A 15,669-nucleotide genomic window follows, 5' to 3' on the forward strand; every position below is an offset into this window, starting at 1 on the left:
CACACACACACACACACACACACACACACACACACACACACACATACACATACACACACACGCACAAACCCTCAGACCTCAGAAACACAATCTGCTTGTGGTCCAGACCTGGCTGGGCTTCCCTTACAGGTGTCTCCTTCCTAGTATGGCTAGAGTTTTCCAGGTGTGTGACACTTTGTGCTTGTCTAGATTTGTTTGTGTATTAGATCACTGTTTTCAGTCCAGACACTCATATGTGTCCAAGTCTGTGGATGTACAATATAGTTCTACAGCTGAGTAAAGAACAATTTCTTTTTTACTGTAGGTACCTGGTTTTTGTTACTGTTTCAAGGAGCTTTTTATAAACACCTACTTTGTCAGGACCAGTAGTCCTGGGGACCAAAGACCAAGAAAGGTTATTAACCTTTATACCCAGTAGGATAGTTCTTTTAATGACCTCAGTTTACAGAAACAGCCTAATTCTGAAAGAGCTAGTCAGAGAAAAGCCTATAGATGAATGAATTGCTGCTTGTCTTCAAATAACACCAGTAAAACTCCTTCCACTGTCAACAGTGTAACTTTACACATGTATTTACTGTACACAGAATTTTATGGCCATATACAAGCACAAACAGCTAACTATTACACTTCTAGTTCGGAGTGTATCACATCAGGTATGAATATTCTGTTATTTCTGCCAGAATAGCCATCTAACATGAATTTTTTCATTCCTTTCCTAGGCCTGTAACCCAGGACAAATACTCATAAAACTGCTAGTGCAAAAGATAAACAACTTATAAAAATCTTTCAATTGATCGTGATTTTATTTTTTGCAAAAGAAAATAGTATAATGATTCATTTGCTAAAATTGTCATGTGAAAAATACTGAGTGCTAGAAGAACAAATTGCATCCCATACCTGATTATTATGACTTGGTTTTGTTTGGCATCCATCATTTTGGTGTAGGCAGCATTTGCTATGGCAAACAAATGCCTGTAATACAACAAGAAAACGTCTAAAGTTTTTTGAACTCTTATTGGGTCACAGCTTGTCACATGAAGCATCAGATTGTAGTCCTTTTTTATTTTAGTTGCTGCATTGAAAATGGGTACAGGTCATTTCTAGTGACCAAAAAAGCCTTCCCTGTGGATATATTTAACATAGACAAATATTCATTGAAGTTCTAAACTGTGCTTAAAATGGACAGTAAATTCAACTTTCATTTTCCGTTTTGCGCAACACACTTTTTCCTCAGTTTGAGTGAATATGACTTACGGAGGGTTCTCTCCGAGAGCACGCCTCTTGTACAGCAGAACCATGTCCGTCCCATAAATGTTGTACATTTTATATGGATTCACAGATACCAGAATACTACCTATGTATGTCTGGAAAAAAATATGAACAAAGTGCAATAAAAATGAACTCACATAAAAGTAAGCAAACAGAGCCAAAATGATTCACTGAATCATTCCTAGACTAACCTAAAACCAGTCACTTTATGTTTGCCTAAAAGTATAATTTGATTACTTACATAAATGAGCTCTCTCTCAAACCTTCTTCTTATGTTCAGAAGTACAGCTCCTTCATGCAACTCACTAGAAAAAAAGGACTATTTTAGAGCAGCTCAGATGTTTTAGCAATAATACATTGTTGCATTTATTCAGCTGCATGTTTTAAACAAATGCATTAATTCACCTTAGTGATTAATCTATAGCCAGAAGTAAACTTCTGAATCATAAACACTTGTGATAAAATTTTGAATACATGATGATACTTGATTTTTTTGTACTTACTCTAATTGTGTCATATCTTCCATGCCATCTTCCACTCTGAACTCCCTTTCAGCTATTGTGGACATGCTTCTGATTACGTACATCTAAAACGAAACATACAAACACAAAGGTGCATTCATGAAAAAAATAAACACTTACACACATTCACTTAAAAATAAAGGTAAAATATGTTGTTCTTTTTTAGGTGTATAATGTTTTTATTACCAGGATATTTTTTTAATCTGTCATCATCAATGTTTTAAAAATATCTTCTTGTTTTGTGGCTAGAGACTTCTTCACCTCCAAACATCATCAACTGAATACCAATAATGTGTACTAGTTTTTCCACTTATTTACAGTTCAGCTGTTGTGGATATTTAAAATGTTTGATTTTACTATTACCTTGTCAAACCAGTCCCCCTGTGGTTCCCCCTCCCTGTTGAGATTCCACTCCCCTGGTTCTTCTCCCACATTTCTCTGTCTAGTTAAAGTCTGAGGGTCTGGGAGCTCTCCGTCTCTGTACATGGACCACTTATTGAGGTTCTGCACTGTCCCATGGGGGAGAACTCTCTCTGCCCCCCACACATCCATATCTTGCATATTTCCTACTTCAGATCCTTGTGCCCAGTGTTGATCAGGACCAGATCCCTGGATTTGTGGGGAAACCACAGCATATGAGGACAAGCGGAAAGAGCCCCGCTGGAGGTGAGAGCTCTGCAAAGCACCAGAGAGGTTAAGCGAGCGTTGTTGAGGACTGCTAGGGGCACCAAGTCTTGTCATGATATTACCATCAGGGAGGCGGTATTTGGCCCCACGAAGGTTTGGGTTCTTTGATAAAGCATTCGACAGGTCAAGTGATTGGGGTGAAGAAGCTTTCTGGGAGCGGGTCATGAGAGTTCCATCTGGCAGACGGTACGTTGAAGATTTTATGTTTGGGTTACGGAGAGCATTAGAAAGATCAAGTGAGCRTGGTTCCGAAGTGTCAGCAGATCCCCGCTGCCTCAACAATGATGTGTTTGGGAGGTTGTAAGAAGCACCACGGATGTTGCTGTTCAACAAAGCACCAGAAAGGAGGGGATTTGAAGGACTTTGATTTTGATTTCGTGAAAAAAGAGACGATCCTTCTGGAAGCTGAAACTTTGCCTTGCGAAGATTTGCATTCATCAGGGCACTGGAAAGCCCGAGTGAGGAGCCTGCATTGTCAGCACTCTCTGTTTTCTCTCCTGGACCTTTTAGAAATGAACCATCTGGTAATCGATAAGAAGCCTTTCGAACATTTGCATTGAGAATAGCTGATGAGAGGAAAGGAGAGGAAGGCTCAGGGACTGGCTCATTTCTTGTAACCAAAGTTCCATCTGGCAACCGGTAGGTTGCTTTACGCACATTGGGGTTCAGAAGTGCAGAGGACAGTAAAGAGGTAGACTGAGGTTCAGGAGCTTCATGCCTGGTCACTAGTGAGCCATCAGGTAGTCTATAGGTGGCCTGACGTAGACCTGGGTTCTGCAGGGCATTGGAGAGAACAGAGGGTGACAGTCTTCCATTACCAATACCTCCTCCACCATTTGTTTCACCAGGAAGTTCCACGGGGTCCCTGGACATTGTCAGAGTGCCACTTGGCAGTTTGAACATTGATCCCTGGATCTGGGAAGTTCTAAGTCCACCAGAGAAAAGTGGAGAGACACCTCTGACACCTCCTTGTTGAGGCGTAGTGGAAGGAGGAGCAGGCAACACAGGAGATGTGGGGGAGAGGTGTTGCTGTATAGGGGATGCAAAGGAAGCATTTCGTAGCTGAGAGCTAAGCATGGCAGACGATAAGTGTGGAGAGGAGATAGGAGACTGGACTGGAGAGATTGCTGTTTGAGTAGGAGACAGAACAGTTGTGTAAAGGTTGGCATTGCGTTGCAGAGGAGATGAATAGGAGGCACTGCGTAGTCTGGAGTTTTGCATCAAAGCATTGGAAAGACCTAATGTGCCATATGGGTCCACCATCTGTGTCTCGTGAACATTAGTTAATTCCTCTCCCTGTGTTCCAGGTACAGGGGAAGGGCTCATCTGTAAAGGCATGGTGTTGCCAGCATTTTGAAGGTAAGGATTCTGGAGTCTATGCCCCAGATTAGGAGACAATGGTACTTGTTGAGGAAGGGTTTGAGGATAAACCTCTTGCTGCATGTGGAGGGATGTAGGTCTATGTAAAGGAGAGGCATAAGCACTGTTGGAATAAGGAATGGAAGGAGGGAAAGGAGAGCCTAAACCCTGAGAACTTGGTAAAGCATTTGTAAGCATTGGGGATGAGCCTGGTTCCATCATTGTGTAGTCATATTGACTGATGCTATGTGATAGTGGGAGAGCATCATGGGGAAGATTTGAGTGAGGCACTGCAGACTGAAAAGATGTTGGTCCCAGGCCACGAGGACTCACTGGTCTGTGAGGCAAGGGAGAAGATGGGTGAGATGGATGAAACATGGGAGAAGCAGAACGAGAAGGCAAAGGTGATGCACGCTGTAGAGGATGGGGAGATGGAGGTCTACTCTGAAGCCTACGAATTGATGGCTGGGGAGAAATGGGACCACTGTGTTTTAGGGATTGCTGTGGAGGAATAGGAGATACTGCTGCAGGACTTGTGAATGACTGCCTTGACTGAAGTGAGGGTTGGTTTCTGGACATTCGCACTAAGGGCTGCCCCCGACCTACAGGTCTGTGAAAGCCTCTTTGGGCAGTACTAATTCGTTTGGTTTCTCTTAACCCTGTAGGCCGGGAGCCAACTCTGGCTAACATAGGTGTTCCAGCTACAGACTCTATTTGTCTTGTAGGAGAGGCTGGACCACTGTGAATTGAGGACCTAAATGGGGCTACTTGCTGAGTGACACGGGGCCCATGTCTACTATGTCTTTGTAAATAAGGGTTAGCTGGAGAGGGTTTCACAGCTCCCATAGGCACGGGGCTTCTTGCTCCAGGACCACCTCTCAGCCTGCGAGTAGAGGAGCGAGTGGGAAAGGGTCTAGCGGAGACATGAGATGGTGAAGGAGAGGAAGGATGACGAGGAGAAAAAGGTCGGAAAGAATGTGGAGGGGAATGAGATCGTTCGGGCTGAGGTGGGCTCCGTCTCTGTGGAGATGRCAGTGGTGGAGAAGGGGAACGTCTCATCATAGATGTCTGTTTCCTCCCTTTAAACAAATGTGGTCTGGTAGGTGACAGAGGCACTGCGTCTGGAGGGGGTTGCTGTCTAAAAGAAAGTCTTGGAGAAGATGGTGGACTTCGTCTTTTTCTTATTGATTGTCGTGGTGAAGCCAATGGACTGGAAAGTGGGGATGGGGGTCTGGCTAACGAGGGACCTCTACGCAACCCAAATTCTCTCCGGCCACGTGCTGGAGATGGCTGAGCTCTTACTGACAACCCTCTTCTATAGAAGGGTGGGGAAGGTGGGGGGCTTGATATTATTTGCCTCTCAAGTGGAAATCCTTGTCTTTGGCCTACCACTGAGGCCCTGTGATTGAGCCTCCGATTGTGTAAGCGAGGAGAGAAGTGGGGGTCTGACTGGATGTCTGGTTGGAGGTCCATTGGATGTGGTGAGAAGTGGGGTGGTGCCTGTACTCTAACTGATACTGGCCTTAGCGATAACTGTGGAGATGCAAGAGGACCCATTTTTCTCACTGGCATGGGTGACACCATTGGTGAATGCAATGGTGAATGCATCGGTTGTTGCATTGGTGAAATTTGACCCAACTGAAGTATCTGTGGGTCTTGAGGAAGGGGTGCTTGAAACACCTGAGAGGAAAACTGAGGTGGTAGGGGAGATGGGGATAAGTGATTGGGATGAATAGAAAGAGGAGGGTTTGCTGGCTGAAGAGGAGGAAGGTAGTCCTGATGATTGCTCATAGCTGTTGTCAATGGAGCATGTCCCGGAGGAATGAAAGCAAATTGTTGGTTCATGTCAATGGGGTAAGGGGTCTGTGTGGGAAGGTATGTGGGGATGGGTTGCTCATATTGCATATCTGGCATAAATTGTTGATTATTGAGAGCCAGAGCTGGGGAGGATAAAGGGAACATTGGAGAGGAAGGACGAGAAAGTGGATGTGGTGGTGGTAAAGTTTCCACTTCTAGTCTGTCTTTTCCAAATAGCATGACCTGGGGCCTTGGGACTCTGAACTGCTCCTGTGAAAATGGCTCAGCTGGTTGAAAAGACTGCTGTTCCTGTCCATACAGTTGTCCTGTTTCAGCTGGATTCAGCCCAGTGTTCATGAACACATGTTGCTGGGCTGGATCTAGCCCAGCGTTCATTATTACATGTTGCTGGGCTGGATCTAGTCCAGTGTTTGTGAATACATGTTGCTGGGATTGATCAAGCCCAGAATTCATAAACAAATGTTGTTGGATTGGATCTAGTCCAGTGTTCATGAATACATGTTGCTGGGCTGGATCTAGTCCAGTGTTCATGAATACATGTTGCTGGGCTGGATCTAGTCCAGCATTCATGAATACATGTTGCTGGGCTGGATCAAGCCTAGTCATGAGCGCATGTTGCTGATACGGATTGTAAATGGGACTAGTCTGTGGATTTGTCAGCATTGGGTCATTGTAGAGACCTGAAATAAAATCATAGCTGTTGCTCATCATGCCATATGAGTTGCCATAATTCGAAACCATGTTGTAGTCAAAATAATCATCATAGAGCTCTGGATCATATGGGTCATACATGCCATTCATACCATCACCATAATAACCATACAGCTCTGGTTCTACAGAATACAGCATTCCATCTTCACCATAATAATACTCTTCTCCTTCCCTGTCATAGTACTCTTCATGTTCATCATCGTAATAACCATAGGGGTAACCATAGTTATCTATGTCATCACAGTAAAACTCATCATCATAGTAGAAGTTGCCTTCATTATCATAATAACCAATTTCATCCTCCCATTCTTCATCATCATCATAGAACATTTGATCTCTGTAAGGATCATTTGGGTCATAGCCTCTATGTCTCCATCTGCTATAGTCATCTTCATACCCATAGTCATCATCGTACTCATAGGCCCCATTGTAATAATGTGTTTGTCTCCCTCTTGTGCCCCCGTTGGCGAATGGTAGGCTTTTTCTTCCTCGCCTTCCTGCCCGTGCCCCAAGGTGACCTTGGCCTTTAGAAGACAGAAATCTGCCTGTCAACCAATTGGTTGTTGCAGCCATCCTTCCTACCATCAAGCTTTTTGTCTTAAATGATGGTCCTGTTTTCTTTTTTCCAAACATTCCTTTGAACTTCCCTCCTAAYCCTTTTGCCTCTGTTGCCATTTTACCCTTACCTCCTAAGTTGGATAGGTTGAAAGACTTTTTGTTTTCTTTAGCAGTGTCATCTTTTTTACCAAACAAACTGAAACCAGACAGGCCTGGTTTTTTGTCACCAGAGCCCAGTTTTCCACCAAAGCCAGCAAAGAGCTTATTGTTGCCAAGAAGGGCCTTACTACCAGTATTGGGTTTCTTTTTTTTGGAAATTCGCAGAAAGAGCCGAGAGGTGCTTTTCAGGTTTCGCTTTGGTTTAGCTTTCTCCGGCTGTTGTTTAGAGGGTAAGCTAAAAGGAGAGGCCTTTCCAGTAATGCCCGAAAGGACTTTAGAGGCTCCTTTAAGGTGAGACCGTGCATCTATTTTCATTTCTGGTTTTGCTCCACCTAAGTTCTTTTTCTGCGCTTCTGCAGCAAAGCCCATCATGGCCTTAGATGCTCCTTTGATTTGGACATTGCTCATATTTTTTAGATTTACTGCATTCATGCCTTTTTTCCCCTGTGGCTTCTCTTCATCCTCTTCCTCATTCCGAGTTGAGCGTTTTGGGGGAGCTTTCATAGCCATAGCTTTGGATGCACCTTTAAGAGCTGCTTTTCCTTTTCCTTTATCATGCTTTGCAGCCTTTTTGGTTGCCACTTCTTCTTCACTTCCACTTTCCTCTTCCTCACTCTGCACCTCCTCTTCTTCCTCCTCTGACCCCTCTTCCGACTCACTGACAGGCTTCTTTCCTTTACCCTTCTTTCCATCATCCTTCCCTTTACCCTTTGATGGTGGCTCTTCTGTCTTTTTACCCCCCTTTTTGTCATCTTTTCCTCCTTTCTTATCATCTTTTCCTCCTTTCTTTGGCTCCTCAGACTTGCCTTTCTTGGCAGCTGCTTTGGAATCACCTTTTTTGGGTGGCATGATGTCTCCTGATTCAAGTCATTCTAAACAAGAAAGACTTTCCAAAGGTGTGAAAAAGCAAGGTGGAAAAGTCGATGTGTATCCTTAGGTGTAACCATTCTGATAGTAACATCTTCTCATTTTCAGTTGAGCTTAAGTCTTCTTTCCTTCTTCCTCCATTTGATCTGTCGCTTTGACTCGCCACAAAAAAAAAAAAAAAAAAAAAAAAAAAAAAACAGACCAAAGTGCACTCTGTCCCAAGCCAGTAGTTTTACAGTGCACACTGAGACTAACCCAAACCACAGTCCCTCAAAACCCGATCTAGTAGTGGAGTCAGAATCACAGCCATCGGTGTTGCTCACATTACAGAACACCTTTAAACCTTACAAAAAGGGTCTGTTATTGCCTGTTTGTATAATGAAGAAAACTTTAAAGTAGTTTGAAAACAAATTAAATTAATTTCAAATGTTATATCTACACCAAAAAGTATAAATATATATATATTTATATATACATAATGTATATTAGTGTCTTCACAGATGATCAACTTGTCGCTTTCTAGTGCAGAGCTTGTCCCTGATGTTCCTTAAAACTTAGTATCCACAATAGGTTTGTAAGTAACTTCCAGGGTCACTCAGTGAATAAATGATCCTGATATCCCAATGACAGAGTCTGTGTAGTCCTTTGTGCGCGCCCCATTGTTAGTTCATCTTGTGAGTCCGGCAGGGAGTCCTCATCTTGGCGGCCGCACCAACTTTGGCAGCATGTCCCTCCAACGAGGAGTACCAGCGTGAGCACGATGGTGTGAGTCCCGGTGTTCCTTTTGTCTGAGAATGAGCCTGCATGTGGCTTACACCCRAAGCTGTATCCTCCCACATCCACGTCATCTTGGCTTTGTGACCTCCTGCGACCTTCTGCATCACYATCTGGCAACTGAAATTTTCCCTCTGTTTTCCTGACTTTGACACCTCGTCTTCTGCTCGGCTCGGCACATTTGAAATCTAAAATGAGCACAAGTGTGGTCTGTGTGTGTAAGGTGCAATCAGGGTGAGTATTCCCCTGTTATCGCTGCAAAGGGGACCTTAATAGAATGGCTGTACTCGCTCGGGGTAACTCTATCTACCAGTTCACCTGTGTATGAATAATGCACACTGGCTGAGCTGTTGCTAAACTGTGTCTGAGAGGAAACGCTGCTCTGAGCCAAAAGATAAAGATGTGTGGACCACAGCTGAAAGTGATGCATTCTATTATACATTAAAAAGCAAAATCTTTAATCTATTTTCCTCTTTCTAATTTAGAAGAATATGCACATTTTTGACTCAAACTTTAAAGTTTCTTTCAATTTTACAGATATTAGAACCTGAAATATTGAAAGAAAGCTTTAATCAGTAGCTCACATTAATAATGTCAAAGTCCTCCTAATGTTAGGTATATTTATTTAAGCATCTTGTAGTTTAAATTTAACAACTTCAACATTAGCCTAAAGCAAATCCCAAAAAATAGTTAGCCTTCCTAATATATTATGCATTGCCATATTTTCAACATTATAAATGGCTGCCAAACTTAAAGAAATAATGTAAATACATGTTGAGGTGTGTTGCTGCAGAAGTTCAGAAATAACACGTGGTTGCAAATTCATTGAGATTTTTCTCTGACGTTTACTCTTTGACAATGGTCTGATGTTAATTCATTGATGATGGGCTGATATTCCAGGAGGTCATCTCAGTGGCAGATATGAATGTTTAATGGCTGCCCCATGTTCTTCCTACGCAGCACAGATGAAACATTCATCACCGGCTTCTCTAAATATATCACAATGAGTTAACCCCACCCCTGTCTCTCCAGGAAACAAACAAGATGGAGTCAAAGGTAAAAAAAAATTAAAAATAAAAATAAAACAGACTTTAAAAAGCTGAAGCCGTGGTCTCGTAATTCTGAGGCTTCAGATTAAAACCCAGGTTGCATCATGATGGACATTATATATAAAACAGATCTAATGTGCAAGTTTGCTTGTTGTGGTGACTCCTGCAGAAAGGAGCAACCAAAAAGGAAAACAAATGTTTTCAAAAACAGAAGCGTGTAGATTACCTATATTACATTGTGTGCGTCATCATAGTTTCTATATATAAAGGAACAAACAGGACAAAATTTTAAAAAATGACTGAGATGTTGGGAAAGGGGAAAGACAGCTGTACAGGATGGCATTAGCTAATTGAAARCATATCTGTACTGGATATTGTAAACATGAAAGTGAGTGAAACCCAGGGTGAAAAGCAGAAACCAAAGATGGCGACAGATAATGGGAGCGGCATAATGGAACAATGAGTGAGTGCTGCTTTCTCTGCATGCCAATCCCTCACAACATGCTTTCAGCAGACACACTCAGTGACCCATGGCTGATAGAGGAGAATATCTGAGTAAGACAGGTAGAGGCAACAGCATAATTCAGTAACTGCCAGCCACAGTSTAACTTTTGACAGGAACAATAGAGTATCCTACAAAAAAGACTGCAGGTGTGACAAAAATCAAGGTAACAAAGAAGGAAGATTCCAGACTTATTTTGAAATAAATAATCAAAAACACTGATTTAGCAAGGAAAAAAACTCCTTTATTGCATGACAACAGTTTTTCCAAAATGGTACATGGTAAACAGCTTGAACTTACATAGCATCTTATCAAAACACTTTGGACTCCAAAATGCACTTCARWCATTCACCCATTCACACATTAATGATGGTAAGCTACATTGGCCACAGCTACCCTGAAGCAGACTGACAGACGCGAGGCCCTCTGACCATTCCCAAAATCTCTTTTCAATTTCTAGAAATGCCTTCAGCCACATGGAAATGCCAAAAACAACATAAAATACTATGTCTGAACTGTATGTGGTGTTGTAACATTGCCACAAAAATACACCAAAACACTAAATAAATTTTAAAAAAATACACCAAAACAGGAAACAAGATGTGGAGCATATGCATAAATCTCACAGGCTTGGTACAAAAGATTGATTGATTGATTGATTGATTGATTGATTGATTGATTGATTGATTGATTGATTGATTGATTGATTGATTGATTGATTGACTGATTGGTTGATTGATTGATTGATTGATATCAAGCCATTTAAACACAGCAAGATGACAGCATAATAGGTTCACAGGTAAGAATGAAGGTGGGATATGAGAGCTTTGTTTTCAAAACGATGCATTTTGACCATCTACACAAAATGCAAAAGTGGCCATTAGTCTAGCCTGGACAGGAACTTCTGCTCTTTTTTAACAGAGGAAACTGTAAGGACTAAAGTACTAGTGAGAAAGAGTGATGTGGCTGAGTGAGAGCATCTTTAGGACCGAACATGAGACACATGGTTTCACTCAGGTTTCCATCAAGCATTTAAGCTCAATTCAGGCCTTAACCTTTGCTGTCAGACTATCCTGGGACAGATGGGAGAAACGCCAGCAACTGCCAACACACCAAAGACCTGTCTGTCTCTGAGGATCAAACACAAACTCCTGACTGGTTCAACTCTGACCCAACATCTGGAAATACCATGTACCAAATACCTCTGACTGATGTTGCTTTATAGAGATTTTAAGGTTCAATCATTTAAAACTTCAATGATAACCACTGATTTTGTAAATTCAGATCAAAGTCCACAAATTATAATCCAGTCAGTATTAAGCACCTGAAATAAGAAATATTTATGTTTGACAAACAGACCTAACAGCCTGTAGTATTTAATGAAGAAAAGCATATCACCTGCCACTTTTCCCACTAAAATCCTCTTATAATGGAGTTTAAACAAAAATTCAACTCTGGAAGACTATGGCCTCACTTGATCCCGCTTATCTCCACATCTCAAGCTCAGCTGTGTCCAATCACAATCCCAGCCTCATCCAATCAGCTCCTGTCTGCCAGTGCATAAATACTAGTCGCCAATCGCCCCGTCTGCATGCCAGCTGACCGTCAAGTCCTCGTCACGTCTTCCAAAAAAAAAATCCAAATTCCAAGTTCAACAACAATTAATGGCCACTGATCTTTGCTTCGAGCACCCAGTCCASCTCCACTTCCTCCTCCTGCTCGGTGAAAGCGTACTTCTCAGTCTCAGGGGAATTCCTCCAGCGTTTGAAYGCCAACCTCGGATTATCTCAAGTTGCTTCGCTTGTCGTTTCCTGCCCGCCGCAGGGAGTCCTCGCCTCCTCCAACAGYGGGCAGAACCACAGATCTCCTGCTTCTGGTTTCACTGGACCATCAATGATCACCCATCCTCAGCTCAGCTTCTCTCACGTTCCGCCTGGGCCTTCAGCGCRGGGTGCCCCCCTCCTCCTCCTCCCAACCGCCGCTTCGACCTTTCGGCTCCTCCTTTGCTATCGCCCACCCAGATCGTCCTAGGTAAGATGTATCCTCCCACGTCTCATTCATCTTTTCAGTCGCGCATGCTAGACTGCTCTCTGTGGAAAGCCTAGAGCGCCACAATAGCTCTCACCTTGCACTTTACCCATCCTCACCTCTCCAGGCCRCACTCCAAAGGGCCTCACATCTTGCTCAGGCGTATAAACAAATAGCCATGTCGTCTTCAGTCCTTTCGAAAACGCTACTCATTTGCATTATATCATAGCCATTTCTAAACCACCTTGGAGTCACCGAATCAGTCACTTCCGTTCAGCTCGTCTCCAATATATATGTCTTGATATATATTTTAAAAAAGCAAGTTTTCACACCCTCTCTATGCCTCTGCAGTCATGGCCACACCCTCTCTACGCCTTTGCAGGTGTATGGAAAGCTAGCGGTGCCAAATCTACATGGACATTACGCATTCCATACAGGCACGGCCTCACCCTCTCTATGCCTTTGCAGGCTCAGCCAAACTCTCACACTTTCTACGCCTTGCAGGTGAAGAAATTTATCGGGGTGGTTTACTGCTGTCCTTTAAAGATACTACACATTGTATAGTCTTTTATTAGATGAACAGTTATGCGTTTTTGTGTGTGTGTGTTATCTCTGATTTAATTGATGATTTTATGTGCAGCCTGGGTTGTGGGACTCTTGACCAGGGTTTCACACACTCAGGAGGCTTTTAGTCTGATACATACCTGGTTTAAAACATCACATTTAAGAACCGCGATTATGCATTAGGGTGAGGAAAAACGTCAGACATTTTGACTCCGTATAGAGTTAGCTGCCCTTTAACATATGTCATTAGGCAGAGTCACGATGTGAAGAGGTTTGTTACTTGTGTTTCTGGGATCTCTGCACTGTTTAGCCGATGCCTGTAGGAGGCACTTTAAAAGAGCTAATCAGTCCACAGCTGTGTCCGGATGATTTGTATGGCTCACTCAAACATTCACATTTCATTATTAACTGGTGTCCTGATGCATCTCAGTAATCCAGGTAAAAAATCAAAAAGAAAAAAATTGTATAGGTCTTCTGGACGGGTTCTTCTCTAATGAAACGTTTCGTCTCTCCTCCAAGAGACTTCTTCAGTCTGAGAGTTTCAGGCAATTTTTCAGCTTCACTCAGCGCTCTCGTCCTCTGCCGGGGTCCAGGCGAGCGCCAAACTCCAATGCCATTTATGTCAATAACCATGTTGGTCCAGTCATGTCAATAAACCTCCTAATTCCAGTCTGTCTTGTTTGAGTCTTTCCAGGTTGAATTGACAGATTTGGAACCATTTTGGTCAAACCTTGAAAATAATGTTCTATAAAAACAGACTGAGTTTATGTTTGGTATGACTCTAACCTACAACCCTATTCAATTTTAGATCAATATCCATAAAAATTGGCTGAGTTATACCCATTTGTGACCCATTACATTGAAATGAGGATTAAGTCTAAAAGTGGTATAAGGAGAGATAAGCAAATATAGTGTTTTGATTAAAACATTTGCAAAAATTGCATTTTGCCAAAACATAATGACTAAATTCCTTACCAATGTATAATTTGAATGAACTGTCTGAAATACAATCATAAATCAAAATTTTGAAGCCCTTTTTTGAGCAGTAGCAACAAAAAAACTGATTTTGAGGAAACCTTCCTTAAAATTTTGAGACTTTCCATGTGAGTTAACAAAGTTTTTTTTTCTTTTTTGATAGGTAATTTCAATATTCAAATATAATTTGAGGTTTCCTCTTTAAAAGGACATCAAAAATTCATTAAAATTACATAAAATTAGGATTCAGACCAAATATTTATGTATTATTGTAACCAACAAGGCAAATTAAGTCATTTATATGGATTTACTTATGATAGAATGATCCAGGTATCAAAATGTAGCTTTTAAAGCCAGGAATCTGAAAATGTAGTGAGGTTATTTTGACTTAATCCTCATTTTGATATGATTGGTCACATTTACATGTTTTCTGAGGCCTTTCCCTGAACGTTTTCAGGCACTTTTTTTATTTGTTCAGAGATTCATGACATTCTTTTCGTTAAGACACACAAATAAGAACTCAGAAAAACAAAATTGCCTTCACCTTTCGGTGTCCAGCACGCAGGAAATTAGTTTGAGTATTTTATAATGTGAGCAAACTAGAACAAGCGTACCTGACATAGTATAGTAGTACTCAATACTCCCGTCAGTAAACTGTTATAGTAATCAATATTAAATCATGAGAATTCACACAACAATCATGAATATGTTTATTAAATACCCGATAAGAGGCAGGGTGAAAGGTCAATTTGACTGACAAAGACACTTTCTATGTTGTAAATGGGCATTGAGTTCCATTAAAGAATATTTAAAAACATGAGACTCAGTTGCAATATGAACAATTAACCTGTCGATGACTACCAGCCTATCCAAACTGTTCCATGATCAGAGTAGTATCACTYATTGGGGGAAGTGGTTTGAATATAAATAAGATCTTATGTGGAGCCAGAATCTGATTTTCTAGGCATTCAAGTGTTTACACCATGGACACCCTCCTGTCTCATRGATGGACAGACAGACATAGGGAACAATGGGCCTCATGCAAAAACATGTTCGTATTCTTATCCTAAATTTCTCTTACCTTTGTTCGTACGAAGGGTTCGTACGAACATGTCACGTCAGATTCAACAAACTCTTCTATCTTCAGGAAAAGTGTGTAAATGAATTACACCTATTCGTATCAGCTGCTCGTGCACRCGAGAGGAGATTAGCATAATTACCAACCCCAAAACACCATATAAGGCTACGTTTCCTGCCTCAGAAACAAGGAAGTGTCCATTCATTAAAAATGACAGCGAAAATTAAAAAGAAAAACTTTACGAGTTCAGAGATTGAAGTCCGTCTGTCAGAGATCCAGAAAAGAAAATCTGTCATTTTTAGCAGCTCAGCTGAGGAATAAAAAGAGCTGCTAAAAGTATAAACAACTGCGTTAAATCATTTTCATTTATTCAGAAGACACACCGTTGCGCACCGTACCCCCCACCCCCACCCCGCGCTGCGAGGTCGCAGGTGGTCTCAGATGCGGGTTTGAAATAAGCATTTTAAAATGTTTTCAAAATATTTCTGGCACTTAGGAGAAAATCAAGCACTCGCTGGAGGGATTATGTATCCCCTCTGGCCTGGGAACGTCTTGAGTCCCCCAGGACGAGCTGGAAGTGTCACTGGGGAGAGCGGGGTCTCCTGCTGCTGCCCCCGCACCCGATCCCAGATAAGCCAGCCGGACGGACAATTTATATTGTTAGTCTAAATTATTACATTTAAAATTATAACTCTAATTCAAGCAGAATAGCCTATTGTCAACATAATTATGGCCATCCATCCATCCATC

General features: G+C 42.0%; 1 protein-coding gene across 1 annotated transcript in view; it reads right to left on the reverse strand.

Annotated features, from left to right (window-relative positions):
- myo15aa (myosin XVAa) overlaps window positions 1-15,669 on the reverse strand; it is a 68,588-nt gene that overhangs the window by 42,231 nt on the left and 10,688 nt on the right. Inside the window, exons 2-5 of the mRNA XM_014006906.1 lie at window positions 1,773-1,855; window positions 1,511-1,574; window positions 1,255-1,364; window positions 898-972 (exon numbers count right to left, since the gene is read on the reverse strand). Coding sequence (XP_013862360.1) covers window positions 898-972; window positions 1,255-1,364; window positions 1,511-1,574; window positions 1,773-1,855 — 332 coding nt within the window. The remainder of the gene's footprint in view (window positions 1-897; window positions 973-1,254; window positions 1,365-1,510; window positions 1,575-1,772; window positions 1,856-15,669) is intronic.

The sequence above is a fragment of the Austrofundulus limnaeus genome, unplaced genomic scaffold, assembly GCF_001266775.1.
Source record: "Austrofundulus limnaeus strain Quisiro unplaced genomic scaffold, Austrofundulus_limnaeus-1.0 Scaffold38, whole genome shotgun sequence".
Classification (NCBI taxonomy): domain Eukaryota; kingdom Metazoa; phylum Chordata; class Actinopteri; order Cyprinodontiformes; family Rivulidae; genus Austrofundulus; species Austrofundulus limnaeus.